Source organism: Salmo trutta, chromosome 6, assembly GCF_901001165.1.
Source record: "Salmo trutta chromosome 6, fSalTru1.1, whole genome shotgun sequence".
Taxonomy (NCBI): domain Eukaryota; kingdom Metazoa; phylum Chordata; class Actinopteri; order Salmoniformes; family Salmonidae; genus Salmo; species Salmo trutta.
The window spans coordinates 45465523-45487933 of record NC_042962.1 but is presented as its reverse complement, the minus strand read 5'-3'; the positions used below and the strand labels follow the sequence as shown (position 1 = coordinate 45487933).

General features: G+C 42.4%; 1 protein-coding gene across 1 annotated transcript in view; it reads right to left on the bottom strand.

Moving 5' to 3' along the window:
- Positions 1 to 22411, bottom strand: part of LOC115196014 (zinc finger protein GLI2) — an 86005-nt gene that overhangs the window by 7985 nt on the left and 55609 nt on the right. The window contains exons 6-11 of the mRNA XM_029756449.1: positions 15085 to 15286; positions 12583 to 12781; positions 11538 to 11648; positions 8718 to 8858; positions 5970 to 6119; positions 1110 to 1274 (exon numbers count right to left, since the gene is read on the bottom strand). Of these exons, the coding sequence (XP_029612309.1) occupies positions 1110 to 1274; positions 5970 to 6119; positions 8718 to 8858; positions 11538 to 11648; positions 12583 to 12781; positions 15085 to 15286 (968 nt within the window). The remainder of the gene's footprint in view (positions 1 to 1109; positions 1275 to 5969; positions 6120 to 8717; positions 8859 to 11537; positions 11649 to 12582; positions 12782 to 15084; positions 15287 to 22411) is intronic.

Below are 22411 nucleotides of genomic sequence, written 5' to 3'. Positions count from 1 at the left end.
ACCACACTCTTACCAAGTGAGCCACACAGGATCCAGAGTGAGATTAATATCATCCAGTTCATATTCTGTTTAATAACATTCAAATACATGCCTGGGAATTAGAATATCCATCCCCTCCTACTTACTCAGATTAGCTGTGACTAGCTGTTGTTGTAAACACGCAATTAGAGCGTATAAATTATGTATGTAAGACCAGTGACTTGTTGGTTCTGCTTACAGCCACAGAATATCACAAAGATTTATGTGGTTTCCAGTAATAAAGTTAGTTATACTGGTGGGATGGATCCAGTCTTGTTTTTCATCCCGAGGGGTAGTGTGTGTGTGTGTGTGTGTGTGTGTGTGCGTGTGGATCCATGGGATGCTGTGCTCTCCCCCTACACTTCTCTCCTCTATCTCCTGATGGATAGGCGAGTAGGAGGCTTGGAACAGTTCCAGGGTTCATTTTGTATTGGTGATCTGCAGGTGGTCTGGATCTCCATAAGGGATGCCTACGCTTGATTCACACTAATGCACTGTGGGGCTGCCATGCTCATTAGTTCCGTACATCATTATTTACTCACACACACGCCTGCATATATATACGCGCGCACACACACGCACACACTTAGGAACACACGCACACACAAACAAACACAACACACACGGCCGTGGTTTAATGCGGCAAGTATAGACGTTCAAGAGCAATCACCGTGCGTGACGAGAAAAAGTCCACACATCTCATTTCTGCCTGAATATGTAAAAGGCTAGCAGACAACAGATTGAAGACACATACGTCAGTTTGTATTTTCTTGATGCCACAATCTTTTGGCCCAGGACCTTACAGTAAGTCACAAAAGGTAGAAGAGTATTGATCCTACGGATGTCTGTCTAAGAGAATATCTAATGGATTTTATAAGTGAGTCTGTCTGAAGTCTTGGCAGGGCAGAATGGAGCTGCAGTGCTGTGCAGTGTGGGAGCTTGACAGCATCCAAAATGGTACCCGATTGCCTGCATAGTACGCTATTTTTTGACCAGGGCCCTGAAAGTACTGCGCTATGAAGGGGATAGGGTGGTGTTTGGGAGGCAGCCCCAGTAGGACCTCATTGAAGTATGTGTGCGCGTGAGCGCACCTCGTTGGAGTGTGTGCGATTCTGATGCTTGGCTCTGTCCGAGGCGTTAGAAAAGGCTTTGTTGCATCCCTCGTGGTCACACACATATGGTTTTTCCCCGGTGTGAGATCGCAGGTGGGTCTTCAGATTCTCCAGGCGAGAATAGGCCTTACAGCAGCCCTCAAACTGCAAGAGAGAGAAAGGAAAACACCAAAGCAGTCAAACACAGGATCTTTGTACAGTGTATTTTACATCTATCCTTGTTTTTCCATTCCTGTTTAATTTCTATAAAGATGTCCTTTGCAATTATTGTATAATGAATGATACTCTTGTGTGGAGGCATAGACAGTGCATTCGGAAAGTATTCAGACCCACTTTTTCCACATTCTGTTATGTTACAGCCTTATTCTAAAATTGATTACATTTAAAAAACAATCTCATCAATCTACACACAATACCCCATAATGACAAAGCAAAAACTGTTTTGGGGATTTTTTTAGCAAATGTTTCAAAAATAAAAAACAGAAATACCTTATTTACATAAGTATTCAGACCCTTTGCTATGAGACTCAAAATTGAGCTCAGGTGCATCCTGTTTCCATTGATCATCCTTGAGATGTTTCTACAACTTGATTGCAGTCCACCTGTGGTAAATTCAATTGATTGGAAATGATTTGGAAATGCACACACCTGTCTATATAAGTTCCCACAGTTGACAGTGCATGTCAGAGCAAAAACCAAGCCATGAGGTCGAAGGAATTGTCCGTAGAGCTTCGAGGCACAGATCTGGGGAAGGGTACCGAAAAATGTCTGCAGCATTGAAGATCCCCAAGAACACAGTGGCCTCCATCAGTCTTAAATGGAAGACGTTTGAAACCACCAAGACTCTTCCTAGAGCTGGCTGCCCGGCCAAACTGAGAAATCGGGGGAAGAAAGGCCTTGGTCAGGGAGGTGACCGAGAACCCGATATGTCACTCTGACAGAGCTCCAGAGTTCCTCTGTGGAGATGGGAGAACTTTCCAGAAGGTCAACCATCTCTGCAGCACTCCACCAATCAGGCCTTTATGGTAGAGTGGCCAGACAGAAGCCACTCCTCAGTAAAAGGAACATGACAGCCCGCTTGGAGTTTGGCTGTAATCGCTGCCAAAGGTGCTTCAACAAAGCAGCTGTGCACCAGAAGAGGAAATAACTGATCCCAGCCATGAAAGCTGCCAGAGCGTGTGGGGACATTGCTTACATCCGCTATGACAGGCTCATTGTCCACCCTCCCTCCCAGAAGCCTGGAGGGGATGAGAGAGCCAAGCCTATGGGTTCGTAGCTTCAACAACGCAGCGCGCACACACACACACACACACACACACCAATTGATTAATGGACTGCTGAATGTATAATTTTTTCTCTTACTTTGTTTGCTCTTTTCAGTTTTATGTCTATCTCTGATAAGCTACCCAGGAAAGGGCTGAAAATATCCCATATTAATATGTGTAGCCTTAGATATAAGGTTTCTGAAATCAATAACTTGCTAACATCAGATAACATTCATATATTAGACATTTCTGAGACTCACTTAGATAATTCATTTGATGATACGTCAGTAGCAATACAAGGATATAACATCTGTAGAAGAGACATAAATGCTTATGGGGGAGGTGTTGCTGTATATATTCAGAGCCATATCCCTGTCATGCTTAGAGATCTTTTGTCATGTGCTATTGAAGTGTTGTGGTTGCAGGTTCACTTGGCACATCTAAAGCCTTTTCTTTTGGGGTGTTGCTATAGGCCACCAAGTGCTAACAGTCAGTACCTAAATAATATGTGTGAAATGCTTGATAGTGTATGTGATGTAAACAGAAAGGTCTACTTTCTTGGGGACCTGAATATTGACTGGTATTCATCAAGCTGCCCACTAAAGAGGACGCTTCTTACTGTAACCAGTGCCTGTAATCTGGTTCAGGTTATTAATCAACCTACCAGGGTGTTTACAAACACTACAGGAACAAGATCATCCACGTGTATCCATCACATTTTTACTAATGCTGTAGAACTTTGTTCTGAAGCTGTATCCGTACCCATTGGATGCAGTTATCACAATATAGTGGCTACAGTATATCCAGGAAAGCCAAAGTTCCAACAGCTGGACCTAAAATAGTGTATAGGAGATCATACAAAAGATTTTGCTGTGACTCTTATGCGGATGATGTTCAAAATATTTGTTGGTCTGATGTGATTAATGAGGAGCATCCAGACACTGCACTTGATGCATTTATGAAATTGCTTCTTCCAACTATTGATAAACATGCACCTGTTAAGAAACTGACTGTTAGAACTATTAAGGCTCCATGGATTGATGAGGAATTGAAAAACTGTATGGTTGAAAGAGATGGGGCAAAAGGAGTCTGGCTGCACATCTGACTGGCTTACTTACTGCAAATTGAGAAATTATGTGACTAAACTCAACAAAAAGAAGAAGAAACTGTATTATGAAGCCAATATCAATGATATAAAGAATGATGGGAAAAAACCTTGGAGTACTTTAAATGAAATTATGGGCAGAAAGACATATTCAACTCCATCTTTCATTGAATCAGATGGCTTATTCATCACGAAACCATTTGATGTTGCCAATTATTTTTATGATTATTTCATTGGCAAAGTGGGCAAACGTAGGCATGAAATGCCATCAGCGAACAGTAAGCAATTGTATTCATGAATAAGAAAACAAATAATGAAAGAAAAGCATTCCAAGTTTGAATTTTGTAAAGTTATGTGGGAAAGGTGGAAAAATTGTTATCGATCAATAATGACAAACCTCCAGGCATTGACAACTTAGATGGAAAGCTACTGAGGATGGTAAGGTTGTGGGAGCTGTACTGTTAGATTTCAGTGCAGTCTTTGATATTATTGACCATAACCTGTTGTTGAGAAAACTTTTGTGTTATGGCTTTTCAACCTCTGCCATGTCGTGGATTCAGAGCTATCTATCTAATATAACTCAAAGGGTTTTCTTTAATGGAAGCTTCTCTAATGTCAAACATGTAAAGTGTGGTGTACCGCAGGGCAGCTCTCTAGGCCCTCTACTCTTTTCTATTTTTACCAATGACCTGCCACTGGCATTAAACAAAGCATGTATGTCCATGTATGCTGATGATTCAACCATATACGCATCAGCAACCACAGCTAATGAAGTCACTGAAACTCTTAACAAATAGTTGCAGTCTGTTTTGGAATGGGTGGCCAGTAATAAACTGGTCCTGAACATCTCTAAAACTAAGAGCATTGTATTTGGTACAAATCATTCCTTAAGTTTTAGACCTCAGCTGAATCTGGTAATGAATGGTGTGGCTGTTGAACAAGTTGAGGAGACTAAATTACTTGGCGTTACTTTAGATTGTAAACTGTCTTGGTCAAAACATATAGATTCAATGGTTGTAAAGATGGGGAGAGTTCTGGCCGTAATAAAGAGATGCTCTGCTTTTTTGACACCATGCTCCAAAAAGCAAGTTCTGCAGGCTCTAGTTTTGTCTAATCTTGATTATTGTCCAGTCGTGTGGTCCGGTGCTGCAAGGAAAGACCTAGTTAACCTGCAGCTGGACCAGAACAGAGCGGCACGTTTTGATCTTAATTGTAATCAGAGGGCTGATATAAATACTATGCATGCCAGTCTCTCTTGGCTAAGAGTTGAGGAGAGACTGACTGTATCACTTCTTTTAATAAGAAACAATGTGTTGAAAATCCCAAATTGTTTGCATAGTCAACTTACACACAGCTCTGACACACACTTATCCCACCAGACATGCCACCAGGGGTCTTTTCACAGTCCCCAAATCCAGAACAAATTCAAGAAAGCGTACAGTATTATATAGAGCCCTAATTGCATGGAACTTCCTTCCATCTTATATTGCTCAAATAAACAGCAAACCTGGTTTCAAAAAACAGATAAAGCAACACCTCGCAGCACAATGCCTCTCCCCTATTTGACCTAGACAGTTTGTGTGTATGCATTGATATGTAGGCTACGTGTGCCATTTTAATGTATGTATGTAGTTCTGTCCTTGAGCTGTTCTTGTCTATTGATGTGCTGTATTATGTAATTCTGTATCATGTTTCATGTTTTGTGTGGACCACAGGAAGAGTCTAATGAAATACCAAAAGTACTGAGTAAAGGGTCTAAATAATTATGTAAATGTGTTATTCGAGTTTTACATTTTTTATACATTTGCAAAAATGTCAAAATCAGTTGTTGCTTTGTCATTATGGGGTATTGTATGTAGATTGGTGAGGGGAAAAAACGATTTAATCCATTTTAGAATAAGGCTGTAACGTAACAAAATGTGGAAAAAGTGAAGAGGTCTGAATACTTTCCCGAATGCACTGTTTATAGTCACCAATCCTAACTTCAGAAACAAATCTCCCCTTGACATCAGTGCATGATTTATGTGAAAAGTTAAGGATTTGGCCTGAAGAGAGAAAAGTCTTAGATGTTGTACATGAGGGACTTACAATACAGTACCGTAGAGGATATATCTAGGTCTTACTGGACCCATTGCCCTTACTGAAACTACAAACATACACCCTACTAACCAGCTTAGGGACATCCTCTATGCGAATGTGTAATGTAATCACACTGTAAGCTTATTTTTATTCCTTTTCAAGAATGATCACGTGAAAAATGGAGAAAAGCCCAAACAGCATTTCTAGATTTGTGTGTGTGTGTGCAAGCTTGCACACATCTGTGTGTGATCCTCTGTGAGTGTGAGCGTGTGTGTGTGTGTGTGTGTGTGCGCGTGTGTGCGCGTGTGCGTGTGTGTGGGTACACTCGACACGTGTTTAGAGAGGCAAATGCTCAGCGAAGGCCGAGCCTGGCGACGATCAGTTACTCACGGTACACTTGTGTGGCTTCTCCCCTGTGTGTCTCCTCATGTGAACCACTAGCATGTACTGTGCCTTAAAGGGCTTCTGCTCCCTGGAACACTCATCCCAGCGGCACACAAACTCCTTCTTCTCCCCGTGGATGTGGTCGTTATTGATGTGCTGTAGGGAGACACGCCCGGATGAGACGTGTTAATGCCTTTCTGGATCTCCAGTAACAACCCCCAGCCCCTTATTCCCTAAACACTTGTGTCGATCTAAGGGATTGGATAGGTGTAAAGCAACAGTCACTCAATTGTAGTAATTCTTTTAAATCTACATAAGTGCCTAAGGGGCTAGGTTTTCTTTTTGTGCATGGCCTGTAACTTCTCCAGATGTTAATGTTTACATATTTTGCATTACTCATCTCAAATGTATATACTGTATATTCTATTCTACTGTATTTTAGTCTATGCCGCTCCGACATTGCTCGTCCAATTATGATATATTCTTAATTCCATTCCTTTACTTTAGATTTGTGTGTATTGTTGTGAAATGTGTTAGATATTACTTGTTAGATATTACTGCACTGTTTGAGCTAGAAACACAAGCATTTCGCTACACTCGCAATAACATCTGCTAAACATCTGTATGTGACCAATAAAATCTGATTTGATGTTTCTCTCCCCACAGAAGTCCCTCTGAGGTTGTCTTTTTTATTAGGTCTCTAGCTGTGTTCTGTTCTGTCTGTCATTGAGTGTATTTGTACTACTTAGAGAACACACTATCAACAGGAGACAGAGGTTTTCTCTGTGACAGAGGTATATTAGAACAAGTCAATTGCAGGTTGTGACAGAGGCAGAGCAGCCATTTGCCTATCAAAGAAATTAGGAGTAACGCCATCAATCAAAGTTTGCCGTTAACTTTCCGTTTGTCAGACTGAAGAAAAAAGACGTGATTGTGTTGTCGGGACACACAATTTGCAGTGTGGCTCTGTTAGATGAGTTCCACTAGTCTACTTTTTCCACAAGAGGGATTCTACGGTTAGGGAAATTAAAATCAATCGTCAAACAGGCAAATGCTCCTTTGCTCCGCTCTGTTTGTGTCTGAAGGGGCAGCCTCTCAACACTTTAATAAAATGGAATTGCCCAGTGACGGATTTCCAACTCTCTTATCCAAGATTGATCTGGCATCTCGCTGGCTGGCGTGCATAGCCTAGGACGAATGGGTCTGGACAGGTATTGTGCACCTCTCTCATTAGGGCTGTAGTGTTTGAGTGCAGGGGCCCAGCGAGTGTGGAGGGATCATCCCTTGATGAACACATCTGCAGAAAAGGACTTAATACCCTGAGAACATCAGGAATGACTAACAACAAGGTAACCAATAGGATGCTTGGGTTTCAACCATGCAGCAACTAAAGTAACTTTTGTCCTTGCAAGAGTATAGCGCTAACAAGCATACACACACACACACACACACACACACACACACACACACACACACACACACACACACACACACACACACACACACACACACACACACACACACACACACACACACACACACACACACACACACACACACACACACACACACACACACACACTTCGGTGACAAGGAGCATCATTGTAGTAGCTAAATGCCAACATATTCCTTAGGCTACTCTCTCTACTTGTTGGTTTAATGTCTGGCCCATGATAATTACGCCAAAAACACATGGTGGTTGAGCGTGCGTTGACTGCTCTCTCAGACAAGCAGCTCTTTGTCCGTAACTGCCTAACCTAAACCATCCTGGCCTATCATTAGGAAGGTGTCTGTGTGTGTGTGCCTATCATTAGGAAGTATCTCGGAGGTTTCACGTTCAGCTGGAGTGTAACTGTCGGTGACTGAGTGAAACAATGAGGACAGATAATGGAGGCCATAGTCGAAGCTCCTCTGTTACAGTGCCCCCCCCTTCTCTCTCTCTCTCTCTCCCGCTCTCTCTCTCTTCCTCTCTCTCTTCCACTCTCTCTTCCACTCTCTCACTCACTCTCGGTCTGTCTCTCTCTTCTATCACTCTCTCTCTCGCGCTCTTTCTCTCCCCCCTCGCTCTCTCACTCTGCCCCCCCCTCGCTCTTTCTTTCTCTCTCTGTCTCTGTCTGTCCCTGTCTCTTTCTGCTTCAGTGACGGCCTGGAATGCCCCTGCTCGACCAAGACTCTACATGCCAAAAAGTCAAATAGAGTAAAACAATCCCAGTCTCATGGAAGCTAAACACTTAGCTAAGCTTACTTATGTTAACAACCAATGAATCATCTGACTCTCGGTATCTATCTGGAGGGAAGCATAATAAAACTGGACCCCAGTTGAAGTCCATTGACAAGGCTCAGTCTTAGGCAGCACTAAAATATGGACTCTTAGTTTGTTAGAGGTTACTGTGGAGACTAAATCAGGGAGGGGTTAAGGGTTTAGTGTTCCTGGCAGGACGGCTTTATGTTGGGCTTCAGAGGTCAGAGGTCAGAGGTTAGGGAGCTCATATAGACCTAGAGGTCGGTGGGATGTATTCTGGACTTATTCCAGCTGCACTGACAGGCAGACCTCCTCTCTCTCACCACACACTCATTAGATAGCGACCTTCCCTCTGCTCTTGGCCCAGGTTGATGCTTTTAGGAAACCGGCTCCAGGTTGGTTGTTTTAAAACACGCTGGAACATTTTCTGAGCTATTTAAAGAAAAAGGAAATGCTTGTCTGATCCCTGTTTCCTGTCCCTGTCCCCTCCTGTCCCCCCGTCCCCTCCTTACATGGACCAGTTGTTCCTGCATGTCGTACTCCTTGGAGCATCCCACCCAGTGGCAGTTTGTCTCATACACCATCTCTGGCTCATGCTTGCATTCATCTTTATCCAAGTCCTCCTTCAGGTCCAGCATCCCACCTAGGTGATCCTGTTAGAGTTAGAACACGAGAAAAGAGAAGAAGACTTTATGGTCCATTCTCTCTGACAGTCTAAGAAATGTGTCTTATTTCTTTTAACCCAACACAAGCCATTAACACTCCTGCCGAAATTCTACTCAACAACACTTCAACCAGGGATGCACACTAGTCACCTTTCGGGCGAAAGTCGCCGTTGTTGAATTCGTGTAGATCCGATGAGAAAAGTTTAGTATGGGAGGAGTGGGGGGGGGGGGGGGGCTTTGGATCACTACTGGCTGTAATCGAACGAGTGATGCGCGTTTGGCGCAATACTGTCTGTATCCAAGGCTCAGCCTATCGTTCACATAACAACAGAATGCAGCGCAGCAGGCGACTGAAGAGGGAAGAGACAACCAACGCGCTTGTTACAGCATCAGCGGAGAGCGGGAAAGGCAGCTTGCCGGTTACAGCGGCGCGCGTCCCCTGAACGACAATGAAGAGGTAACGTTAGGTGAGAAGCCTGACCACGGAGATGGGGGTGAGAAGATGTACTTCATGAGCTGTAAACGAAAAACAACTGGCGTTTGGAAAGTTTGTGGCGAGGGAGAAAGTGTGGTGGAACAAGTATTGTTAGCACTGTGAAGTATCTTTCTAGCTGGATCGAATTCTTCGTTATCTAGCCAGAGAAATGTTGAGCAACATTAGCCAACTTATCTGATCAAATAATTGAGTTTATGGTGTGAAAATTAGCTTGCTAATAAAGTCAGACAGCTAACGTTTCAACATCAGATGAGCTAACATTCGTGGACCTAACTAATTCGCTTAATATTAACTGGTATACGACTCCTTGCCGTTCCTCAAGTTATAACGCGTTAGTTGCTTACTGGCAATCTGTGTGACATGTTAACTAGTTAACTAGCTAACTACTATCTGTGAACTAATGTTTACCCTCAATAGTTTGTGGTTAATTTTCAGAATGAGAGAATTAGGTGAAAATGAGGCGTTGCTTGTTAAACAAGTGGATTCAGGGATCAGGTGTAGCTGGAGCTGGGCCTGGCTTAAATTGGATGCCACTGTGGTGAAAGGAACACCACACACGTTCCCTCTTTCTCACTTTTTCAATACAGTGGATAAAAAGGGGTATGCCAGGTGTCCTCTCTGCCTGAAAGAGATCAATTATGCCAACAAAGAGTATCGTGCTCTGCTGGCACATTGTAGAACAGATGTCCACAGGCAGAAAGTGTACAATGTAATAATGTGCAGTGTAGGCCAAAGATATTACTTTTGTTGCGTTGAATTTGACAGTAACACGTGTGTGTGTGTGAGGGGGGATTATTAAATGTTTTATGTTATTTTTGTGCACTTGATGATGTCTACTATAGTGGCCACTATAATAGAACAAAAACAGAATAGCTGTTTGTTTCATTCTATTTCTACTTTAAGAATGTTTTCCCCCAAGTGCAATATTTAGATGTGTGCGGTCACAAGCGTTCTATTATAAAGGCTGTCATGGCTAACTGCAAAATTAGTGTGTTGTTTTTTCTCAAGACTTAAGTGTCATTTGCAGTAAAGTCTAGGCAACAAATAACATTGGATTTCTTTCTTTACATTTATTTTAGCTGTAAGTTAGGATCACATGAACCACTTTTTATTTTACTCACAGAGACTGATCATGTAGATCATATCCTTTGTTTAATTAGTTAAAACCTGCATTTCTCCCTAGCAGGGATTTTTTGCATGTTTCAGTGAAAAAAAAAAAGTGTCACTTTTTTGGGCCCTCACCAGTTTTCATCCCTGTTCAACTATTAACTGTTACTGATGTGGGGAGGGGACACCATGACATTATCCGAGATAGCCCAGATTGACTTGACTGGAGGAACAGAGTGACTAATGTACATGTAACAGACATCATTTTTTTTCTGTCCAGGCAGGGATTCGTTGACATGTCTAAGACAGTCCCCAGGCCTGCAGGCTGTGTGCGCGCGTGTGTGTGTGTTTGTGTGACGTGCAGCCCGTCCCCTGGTCTCCTCTTTCTCTCTCCACAGCTCCGGCCTCCCACCCTTCCCTGCTCCAATGTGCTGACTGCAGCGTGTTTATCTCTGCCCCGCGCCACTATCTTCATCAATTCTACTGGCCCCAAGACGACTGTGTACACCGCCATCCCCATGCATCAGGCACAAACCCAAACCTGCCTCTTGAGTCGGAGAGGAGGGCTCCGCAAATTTGTCAAAAGAGAGAGAGAGAGAGAGCGAGAGAGAGAGAGAGAGAGAAATGCACCTCAGATGACAATAACGTCTGGCCAATATTTCATTGAAATGAAGTGCTGTGGCACAGTTTACAGCAGCCAGGGAGAAAAGAAGAGCCGGAGGAACAAACGAATGGATGCAAAGCTCTTATCACACAGAGTTTTTCTTCTTTCAGCCGTAGCAGAGAAAGAAAGGGGGTCAGGGGACTGGCTGGTTCCCAGGGGTCTGTGTCAGTTCAGGACGGAGGAGTATTTGGGGGGAAATGGCAGAGGAAAGGAAGCAACGGAAACTGTTGTTTTCTTCCCCCCCATCATCAGTTGCAGACGATTGATCATTTTTGAATTGCCCTCAACACATCATTCTCTTTAGATCCTATCAACCCGTACGTCTCACTTACTGTACAGGGCAACAAGGTTCATCATGACAACTGATTTATAAAGCAGTAGATCCTAATCCGATTCTTACCGGAGAGCATGGGGACAGCGGCCTCGGACACTCCACCTCTGTCTTCACCTTTGACCTCTTGGTGATCATGGGATTGATTGTACTGCTCACTGCGGAGTCCCCACATGTGTTCTGGAGTGGAGGAGCGGAGAGAATAGGAGAGGAGGGGAGAGAATAAAAGAGAAGAAACGATCGGGGTTAATACAGGGCTCGAGTCAAATAGACATTCATACATCAGAGGTGAGCCACCACAGAGACTAAACAATTTCGAGTGTTTTGTGATGAGAGGGTGGAGTACAGTATGAAAACATCCCATCCATCTACAGAGTGAGCCCACTGCCTGGGGCTTCAGTGTAAACCTCAGGTGACTCCTGGAGAAACTTTGGAGACGAGAGTAGGCACACCCCACCACCTACACAGTTAATACTTCACTATAAGCTGACACAGGCAGTATCTGGCAGTTGGCTTTAATAGTCATGCTAGACTGTGATTCTGGGATTGCACTAAACCACAGCAAAGTGTTCCTAATCAGAGGAAGACTTTGTTTCTCCTCAGTATCCCTCTGTGTTTACTGTGGTCTGTAACAGAACCGTGGGGTTGGGATCGTGTGTGTTTGGACAATGAGGGTTTAACGTCCCCAATCCCCTTATTCATGGGTATGGAGTTTACCTTACGAAGGGGCATTTCAGTGAATGGCATGATAAGAGCCACAGAGAGAACCACAAACCACAGTGGATGTATACAATGGATGAGGGAAGGAGACAGCAGTACTTATGTTTTAAATCATCTTAAAACAATTTTACTGACAATGCAAACAAACAGAAGAAAATTGTACGGCTATAGACGTCATGCTGGTTTGATTTGAGCATCCCACACAATATCAGAACTTCCAGAAGGCCACAGGGCAAGGCTCACATTTGGCGGTTATGGATAATGACAAGATCTACCTCGTACCAGACAATTTAGGCACGGTTCGGGAAGAAGATGAACAAACTCAAGGAAAAACTCTTCGCACATCAAAGCTGGTTTGCTTACCGCCGTTACCAAAGAAGAAGAGCAGTCTCACCTTTGACTGTGAGCCATTGTTGTGGTTGTGTGAGGAGGGGGGCAGAGAGGAGAGACCCAGGGCAGACTGGCGACTGGAGAAGATGGGTGGGGGCTGGATGAGAGGAGGGGTGTGGCCAAACACACTCAGGCCTCTCTGCTGGGACAGGAGCTGCTGGTAGGCCATGGGGTTGATGTGATGGGGGAAGGTAAAGGACGGACTGGAACACAAGACATTAACGCACATGAGAGATGTGTCTCTTATCTCCAACTGTGACACAAAGTTCCACTTTCAACCCGGGTAGCCTAGAGGTTAAGTGTGTTGGGCCAGTAACTGAAAGGTCACTGGTTCAAATCCCTGAGCTGACTAGGTGAAAAATATATCAATGTGCCCTTGAGTAAGGCACATAACCCTAATTGCTCCTGTGAGTCAAGAGTCTGCTAAATGACTGAAATGTAAGTCACAACTTTTCACCTGAACTCAATGTTAGTCATGTATAAGGCTGGGGGGGTCATGAAATGTTGTCAGCCAAGAATAAGGCTGTGGCGGCCATGAAGTTCTGTCAGCCAGTGATTTTCAAGCAAATAACTGTCGGTCTCACGGTAACTGAACATGAATTAACATAAACACATTTAGCATCTCCTGTCTTCCACGAATAGCCTACAAGCCACTGATGCAGACCTTTGCAACATCTACATTTTAAAAAGTCCGTTAAATCCATGAAATGTAGCTTACATTATCACAATAAATCCATTATTTATTTTAGACAGGTCTAAAGAAACTTGATATGAAGAAAAAGTAGAATAGAATAGTATAATCTGAGTTGTCCTAATGTTAGGCCCTGATCTGGCTATGCCATATGGTTGTGGGCTACACTAGTTCATTTAGCAGACAAGATTTGCTTAGAATTCCATGGCATTATTTTATATTATTTAATAGTATGAAGAATACAATTGAACAAAGCTGAATAAAATAGAAAGGATATTTTCTCCAAAGGATTTGAGGGAGTGCGCACATGTGGCTATTCTGTGCTGAGTGATTAGCAAAGAAACATGTACTCCTATATGCTTAATTTAGAGTTATTAATGTAACTTTAGTTGTGATACAAATGTGTTTGTTTCGATTTTTAATACACTCTAAGGCTGCATGATGCAACTCTTTTATTTATTTCACCTTTATTTAACCAGGTAGGCTAGTTGAGAACAAGTTCTCATTTGCAACTGCGACCCGGTCCAAGATAAAGCAAAGCAGTTCAACACATACAACAACACAGAGTTACACATGGAATAAGCAAACATACAATCAATAATACAGTACAAAAATCTATATACAGCATGTGCAAATGAGGTAGGATAAGAGAGGTAAGGCAATAAATAGGCCATGGTGGCAAAGTAATTACAATATAGCATGATATTGATGATTTGAAAAAAGTTGCATGAAAGGCATGAGCTCTGCTTTGTTTTTTTCCGTAGGATATACACACTTCATCAGTCTCTCATTCACAATTTGACAAGAACTTGATAATGCCTTAAATTTCCCAGCTGCATACCCTTAGTGTGGCCGTAATGCCCCCTAACAAATCCATTCGTTTTTGCGCCCAAAGTGGCCGTTGTGCCGTTGGGCTGAATATAATAATTATAATTCCCTTCTCCCGGCTGCGTGCTGTAGCACCTCTCACTCACATGGCTCTCTGTCAAGTGATCAGGTCTTTCTCACAGGCTACAAGTGAAGACAGACACATCGGGGACATAACTGCGCACGTCCTTATCCAATTCCGAGGCGCATATTGAAGATATTGGAAGAACTGTCCACATTTACTTTTCGTCAGCCTAACGAGTAATAATGAACAGCAAAAGCACTAGCCTATGTCAATCTACTATCCCCCATAGTACAAAAGTTGACATATTCTATTCTGTGCAAGAAATATATATTCCATAGTCTTGGACACTAGCATAAAAAAACTGAAAACGTTTAGCTTAAAAAAGGCACATTATAAGTGCAGCAATGTGCACACTGCAGTAGGCTACACCCGTGAATGTTCCATTAGCAGGAAAACACCATTCCCAAAAGTGACCACAAATGCGATTATGCATGTAATGCTTTTTATCAGAAAGGTGCATTTTTATGGTGAAAATGATCTTCCCCAAACTTGAAACTATGCCAGTTAGGCTCCACACCCCTTGTAAAGCGGATTCATGTCCTTCATTTTATGAAGTTTTTTTGGCCACTTTAGTTGTGATACAAACTTGATCAAAATATATAGGCCTATGGGCTAGGCCTTATGGGTCTCCCAGTCGCGACACAGCCTGAGATCGAACCCAGGTCTGTAGTGACGCCTCTAGCACTGCAATGCAGTGCCTTAGACCACTGCGCCACTCCAGAGGCATGTATTACTTTATTTGACTTAAATGGAGTTTATATTCATGTTACCAGTATATCAGTTAACCCTATCCAAGCATCTGAAATCAATAGTTTTTAACAATCATTCGTTACTACATATTGACTAGTTACTGGCTAGGGTACCTGATGCCTCCAACAGAGAGGTGTCCGTAGGAGCTGCTGGCTGCAGAGCTGGAGCGTGAGTTGTTGATGTAGGCCACCAGAGAGTTGGGCGAGGTACGGATCATGGTCTGCAGGTCGATGCTGGCGTCCGAGAGAGGCGAGATGGACAGGGCTCGCTTTCTGTTCAGCCTGGGGGTCATTCTGGGACTGGGGAACCGTGACACTGTGGAAAAGAAAAACACACAGACACATACAGACCGTCAGTCTGACAACCTCTGAACTTCTCCTATCAGCTTCTCCTCCTGGCATAGTTGCATCTGATTCAAGTATGCAGAGACTTATTGTCGTAGTTGGTCACATTTGTGTTTATGTATTGTTTCTTTGTATTGGGGAAGAATGCTTTTACTGAATTGTCAGTCCTCCAAGGTTTCGCCATTGCGATGCATTGATACTACTGTTGGCCAGTAGGGGGCAGTGAGACGTGTTTACTTCGCAATGGTTTATATGCGATCTTGCACTTGTGTGTTCTCATAATTGAGAGAACCATTGAAAGAGAAGCTACGTTCTCCTGTTCCATAATTTATCCTGTGTTACAGGTCAGTAAAGTCCAAAAATACACTAAATACCACAATATAGTTTTGTAACTTGCTTGTTGAAGTGAATGTAATGGTTTTGAACAACATAGTAATTGTATAACTGTGTACTAGATAGAAAACGCATGTCATGTGTAAAGTGAAATGATGGCGGTGAATTCCTTTGATTTAGAAAAAAACGAATTGTTAACTCCTGAACTTTTTTTGTTGTTGAAAAAAACAGTCATGACAATATCCTAAGGATTTAGAGAATTTCATGTTGTAACTGTGATGTTTAATAACTTTGTTGTACTGTAAATGTTAGAAAAGTCGCTAGCTTAGAGCTAGCTCCAGTTAGCTGTTTGCTAGCTCCTGTCAGTTGGTTGCTAGCTTCGGTTAGCGCTATGCTAGCTTGTTCAGTAATTTTTCAAAAATGTGCATCAATGTCAGTTGCAATATTCTTGTCTTTCTATTAGCCCTTCTTACACTGGGTGAATGTGTTTTGAGCATGGGTATAAAGTGACTTCTAATGAGTTATGCCTGTCACACCCTGATCTGTTTCACCTGTCCAACCCCCTCCAGGTGTCGCCTATCTTCCCCATTATCCCCTGTGTATTTATACTTGTGTTCTCTGTTTGTTCGTTGCCAGTTCGTCTTGTTTATCAAGTCAACCAGCGTTTTTGTTCTCATCTCCTGCTTTTCCCAGTCTCTCTTTTTCTCGCCCTCCTGGTTTTGACCCTTGCCTGTCTTGACTCTGAGCCCGCCTGCCTAACCACTCTGCCTGACCCTGAACCTGAGCCTGCCTGCCGACCTGTACCATTGCCCCACCTCTGGTTTACTGAGCCCTGCCTGCCTTGACCTATCTATTGCCTGCCCCTGTTGGAATATTAAGCCATTGTCAATTCGTTATGTCTGCATCTGGGTCTTACCTTGATTCCTGATAATACCAGTCTTTAAAGGCTTTCATGTTTTAGAGTCTCCTATGGGGCTATAGTGGGCAACAGTCAACTACATAATTATAACCTAAACAGGTGAATTACAGTTAAGAGTAAATGTGTTTGGGGTATAAATGTAAGGAATTTTAGGATGTGAATTGGATTGGAATTGAATATTTTAGTTGTGTGAATTGATGTATTTTTTACATGTTTATAAAATAATATGTCAGGGACTTATGAGACAAATGATTAAATACACTTTAAAGAAAACAAAACAAAAAATGTAAATACAATGAAAAGACAGAAAAATACGATTTGCACTTGAGAGAATGTTGAGTAAGATAATTGAGAGAACCTTTGAAAGAGAAGCCATGTTCTCCTATTTCATCATTTATCCTGTGTTACAGGAACTATTATTTGCTGCACGAGTCCCAAAACAGGGACCTGTAACACATGCATTACATACAGTATTACTATTTTTTATTTAACCTTTATTTAACTAGGCAAGTCAGTTAAGAACAAATTCTTATTTATAATGACAGCATAGGAACAGTGGGTTAACTGCCTTGCTCAGCAGCAGAACGACAGATTTTTACCTTGTCAGCTCAGGGATTTGATCTAGCAACCTTTCGGTTACTGGCTCAATGCTCTAACCACTAGGCTAAAGTTTGGACATATCAACTTATTCAAGGTTTTTTTTTTTTTTTTTTTTACTATTTTCTACATTGTAGAATGATAGTGAAGACATCAAAACTATGAAATAACACATATGGAATCAGGTAGTAACCAAAAAAGTGTTAAACAAATCAAAATACATTTTAGATTCTTCAGAGTAGTCACCTTTTGCCTTGATGACAGCTTTGCACACTCTTGGCATTATCTCAACCAGCTTCACCTGGAATGCTTTTCCAACAGTCTTGACGGAGTTTCCACATATGCTGAGCACCTGCTGGCTGCTTTTCCTTCACTCTACGGTCCAATTCATCCCAAACCATCTCAATTGGGTAAGGTCGGGTGATTGTGGAGGCCAGGTCATCTGATGCAGCACTCCATCACTCTCCTTCTTGGTCAAATAGCCCTTACACAGCCTGGAAGTGTGTTGGGTCATTGTCCTGTTGAAAAACAAATGATCATCCCACTAAGCACAAACCAGATGGGATGGCGTATCGCTGCAGAATGCTGTGGTAGCCATGCTGCTTAAGTGTGCCTTGAATTCTAAATAAATCACAACAGTGTCACCAGCAAAGCACCCCCACGCTTCACGGTGGGAACCACACATGCGGAGCTCATCTTCACCTACTCTGCATCTCACAAAGACACAGCGGTTAGAACCAAAAATATCCCATTTGGAATCATCAGACCAAAGGACAGATTTCCACCGGTTTATGTCCCTTGCTCGTGTTTCTTGGCCCAAGCAAGTCTCTTCTTCTTATTGGTGTCCTTTAGAAGTGGTTTCTTTGCAGCAATTCGACCATGAAGGCCTGATTCACGCAGTTTCCTCTGAACAGTTGATGTTGAGATGTGTTTGTTACTTGAACTCTGTGAAGCATTTATTTGGGCTGCAATTTCTGAAGCTGGTAACTCTAATGAACTTATCGTCTGCAGCAGAGGTAACTCTGGGACTTCCATTCCTGTGGCGGTCCTCATGAGAGACAGTTTCATCATAGCGCTTGATGGTTTTTGCGACTGGACTTGAAGAAACTTTCAAAGTTCTTGAAATGTTCCATATTGACTGACCTTTATGTCTTAAAGTTATGATGGACTGTCGTTTCTCTTTGCTTATTTGAGCTGTTCTTGCCATAATATGGACTTGGTCTTTTACCAAATAGGGCTATCTTCTGTATACCACCCCTACCTTGTCACAACACAACTGATTGGCTTAAACGCATTAAGAAGGAAAGAAATTCCACAAATTAACTTTTAACAAGGCACACCTGTTAATTGAAACGCATTCCAGGTGACTACCTCATGAAGCTGGTTGAGAGAATGCCAAGTGTGCAAACTGTCATCAAGGCCAAGGGTGGCTACTTTGAAGAATCTCAAATATAAAATATTTTGATTTGTTTAACACTTTTTTGGTTACTACATGATTTCTTATGTGTTATTTCATAGTTTTGATGTCTTCACTATAATTCCACAATGTAGAAAATAGAAAAAAATAAATAAAAACCCTTGAATGAGTAGGTGTGTACAAACTTCTGACTGGTACTGCACATATATACATACACACATACATATACATATATATATATCCCACACCATGCATGATCTATAATGGCTATCAGTTTACGTTTTTATGCCATGCATTTAACCTGCTTTCTGTCCCTACTCCTAGCTCCACTATCACTCACTCCAAGCCAAGTCAAAAGCAGAGTGTGTCTCTCTCTCTCTCTCTCCTTAAGCGAGGGCACCCACTTTACCACTGTGAGATATTAACAATGTTTTCAAATATTTGTATTTATTTCATACAGGCAAAAATAATTATATCGAGTCAATCTTTCTTTCTCACTATCATTGTGTAATTTCCCCATCCCATCATACCCTGCCCGACTCTGTGCTATTTCTGGAGCGAGAGAGCGAGAGAGACAGACCTAGAGGAAAGCTCCAGCGCAGCCTAGCATCTAGCCCAGCCTGGGACTGGGTGATGGATGCTAACGCAGCCTCCCTCCGACACCCAAACCCCCTGGAAATAGAGCAGCACTATCAATAAGTGCTCAAGATTGATTCCCAGCTAATACAGTAAACAATTTGTCTGAGGTGATGGAAACCGAGCCTGGCAGAAGATATTGTTGCAGTAAAATAAACTCATCTCTTATCCGGTGCTAGAATTATAGCAGGGGAAGGAAGTAAAGCAGAGGATGGATACGGGATGGAGATGAAAGATGGAGAGAAAAAAAACTAAAACAACAATCCTCAAACAACTTTCTTTAATGTGCCCTAGTGACACACATTTTCAATGTACACAATCTAAAATTAAAATAAAACAAAATGCGCAAAACAAACGGCTTCTATTCCGTTTGAAAAGATCTTAGCTCTGTTGTCTTTCAAAATGTATGCATCCTAAATGGCAACCTATTTCCTACATAGTGCACCACTTTTGACCAGAGCCTTATGCAGGGAATAGGGTGCTATTTGGGATGCATCCATAGGCCATGGTGACCTCATTAAGATTCAGTGTAAAGGATAATAAATCTAAGCCTAAATAATGTACTTTAATTAAACAGATAAAAATCTCACTGCGATCGAAAACATTCTGTACTTCACTTTGGTAAATGAGGCCAATTTAGAGAATTGATTTCAACTGAAATGTATGCAAAGTGTTTTTGATCGCTCTTATGTCCATGGTTTATAATGTACATTTTGTCACAGTTTATTTTTGAAAGTCCCTAAGCTACCTGGTCTTACTTTGAAAGATGTAGGATGATAATTACGTAATAACTATCCAATAATTACTTAATGAAAAAGTGCCACTATGTATAATCTACTACCAGCCAGGTACAGCAGTTACTGTAACCAGCTGTTTAAACATATTTTAAGAATAAAAGCCTTAATCTGTATGGGTAATGGCGTTTTGTCCATTTTTAAAAAAAACACCAAATCACAGATGAAATTCATAAAGCTGGTTATCCTCTAATTTCCTATGATATGTAACCGGTGTGTTTCTGGAGTCTGTTGCTCTAGGGGGCCAGTGATGTCAGCAGGAGAGCCAGTCAGCCAGTTGTTCAGGGCTCAACAGGTGCTAGACATTAGCAGTGGTGTTAGTGGAGCCAGTCCAGAGCAACAGTGCCATTAGGACCTGTGGGGTAATAACCAAAGGCACTGCAACCGGATGTCCATAATGGCTCAATAACATGTGGTGCCAACACCAGGCACTGCACCAGCAGCTCTACACAAACAGTGCATTGGCTGATTAAACTCAGGCTACCAGCACAGAGAATAACATTCTTGCTTCCTGAGCTATTATTCTTAGCAGAAGCTATTGGCTAACTGTCATTTCAAAATTCTCTCTCCAATACAGTCCCATAAGTAACACACGTGTGCTCAGTTTTAGTGCTTTGGGACTTTTCGAAATGTCCTGGGAGATATTGACCAGGGCTGGGGTCAATTCGAATTGAAGGCATTCAATTCAGGAAGTAAACTTAAATAACAACACTAATATAAATAAGCATCTATTTTCAATGACTTCTCAATAAACTGATGAGTAGATGCTATTTATTTAAAAAGTATTTTTTTTTACTAAAATCACTTTTAAATTCAAATTGACCCCAGCCCTGAAAGGGACTCCACCACTGTCTCTCAGGGGATATTTCTGCTGTGAGACTTAATATAAATACATTTCTTACATGAGCTGTTAAAGACATTGAGCACACGATCGGGGGAGGGGGTTCGCATTGGAGAATATGTGTTGTAATTTACCGGTAGTTAACTAGTTACTAACTCAGGTTCATCCAAAAAGAAAAGCTGAGGTGAATTTAGCCCTTAGTATTTACATTGCATTAATGGCTCTATAGTTTCAGTGACTGGGACAAGCCATTCAGAAATGGCAGCCTTATTTATCTGTGTTAGCGGCTCACCTCAGGGGAGATGTGTTTATTAATGTGCCACTTCCCCTGATAAATGAGGTAATGGAAAGCCGGGGCTGGCGCTCACCTCACCTCTCCTCGTCCCCCCTCCTCTCGCAGCGCCTCGCCTCCTTTTTCCCCGGTGATTTATGTCAGCAAGCTAGGCACCAGGCAGCGACCGACCGACTGCTAGGCTGTGTGTGGACGACCAACTGCTAGGCTGTGTGTGTGTGGACGACCAACTGCTAGGCTGTGTGTGTGGAGTGGACCCCTCCTCCTCCGGAGGCTGGGCTGGCCTTGAGTCCTGAGTGGCCATGTCACTAGGTAAGGCTGGCTATCACATTCACAGCCTGCTCTGGCCAGGCTTCCTGGGCTGAGTTCACTATGAGAGACAGAGGGATGTGTCTATCTGCTTTAACTTCACTATTTATGACAGAGGGATGTATCTATCTGGTTTAACTTCACTATTTATGACAGAGGGATGTATCTATCTGGTTTAACTTCACTATGAGAGACAGAGGGATGTGTCTATCTGGTTTAACTTCACTATTTATGACAGAGGGATGTATCTATCTGGTTTAACTTCACTATGAGAGACAGAGGGATGTATCTATCTGGTTAACTTCACTATGAAAGACAGAGGGATGTATCTATCTGCTGGGTTTAACTTCACTATGAGAGACAGAGGGATGTATCTATCTGGTTAAATTCACTATGAGAAACAGAGGGATGTATCTATCTGCTTTAACTTCACTATGAGAGACAGAGGGATGTACTGTATCTATCTGCTGGGTTTAACTTCACTATGAGAGACAGGGGGATGTATCTATCTGTGCTGGGTTTAACTTCACTATGAGAGACGGGGATGTATCTATCTGGTTTAACTTCACTATGAGAGACAGAGGGATGTATCTATCTGCTTTAACTTCACTATGAGAAACAGAGGGATGTATCTATCTGGTTTAACTTCACTATGAGAGACAGAGGGATGTATCTATCTGCTTTAACTTCACTATGAGAAACAGAGGGATATATCTATCTGTGCTGGGTTTAACTTCACTATGAGGGGGACTATGATTTCAGTGGTGGATAAGCTGTATGAGCCAAAGTGGCTGTGGTCTTGCTTCAACTTTTTTCTCCTGGTAGTTAAGGTCCATTGTTTCTCTGTGTAGCATAGATATAACACTACTAACAAGCCAACTGCATCATACAGTACACCGCCTTTGTCTTGGGAGCTGGGCTACAGAGAGGCCTGCACAGTGTATTTCACTGTTTGGGA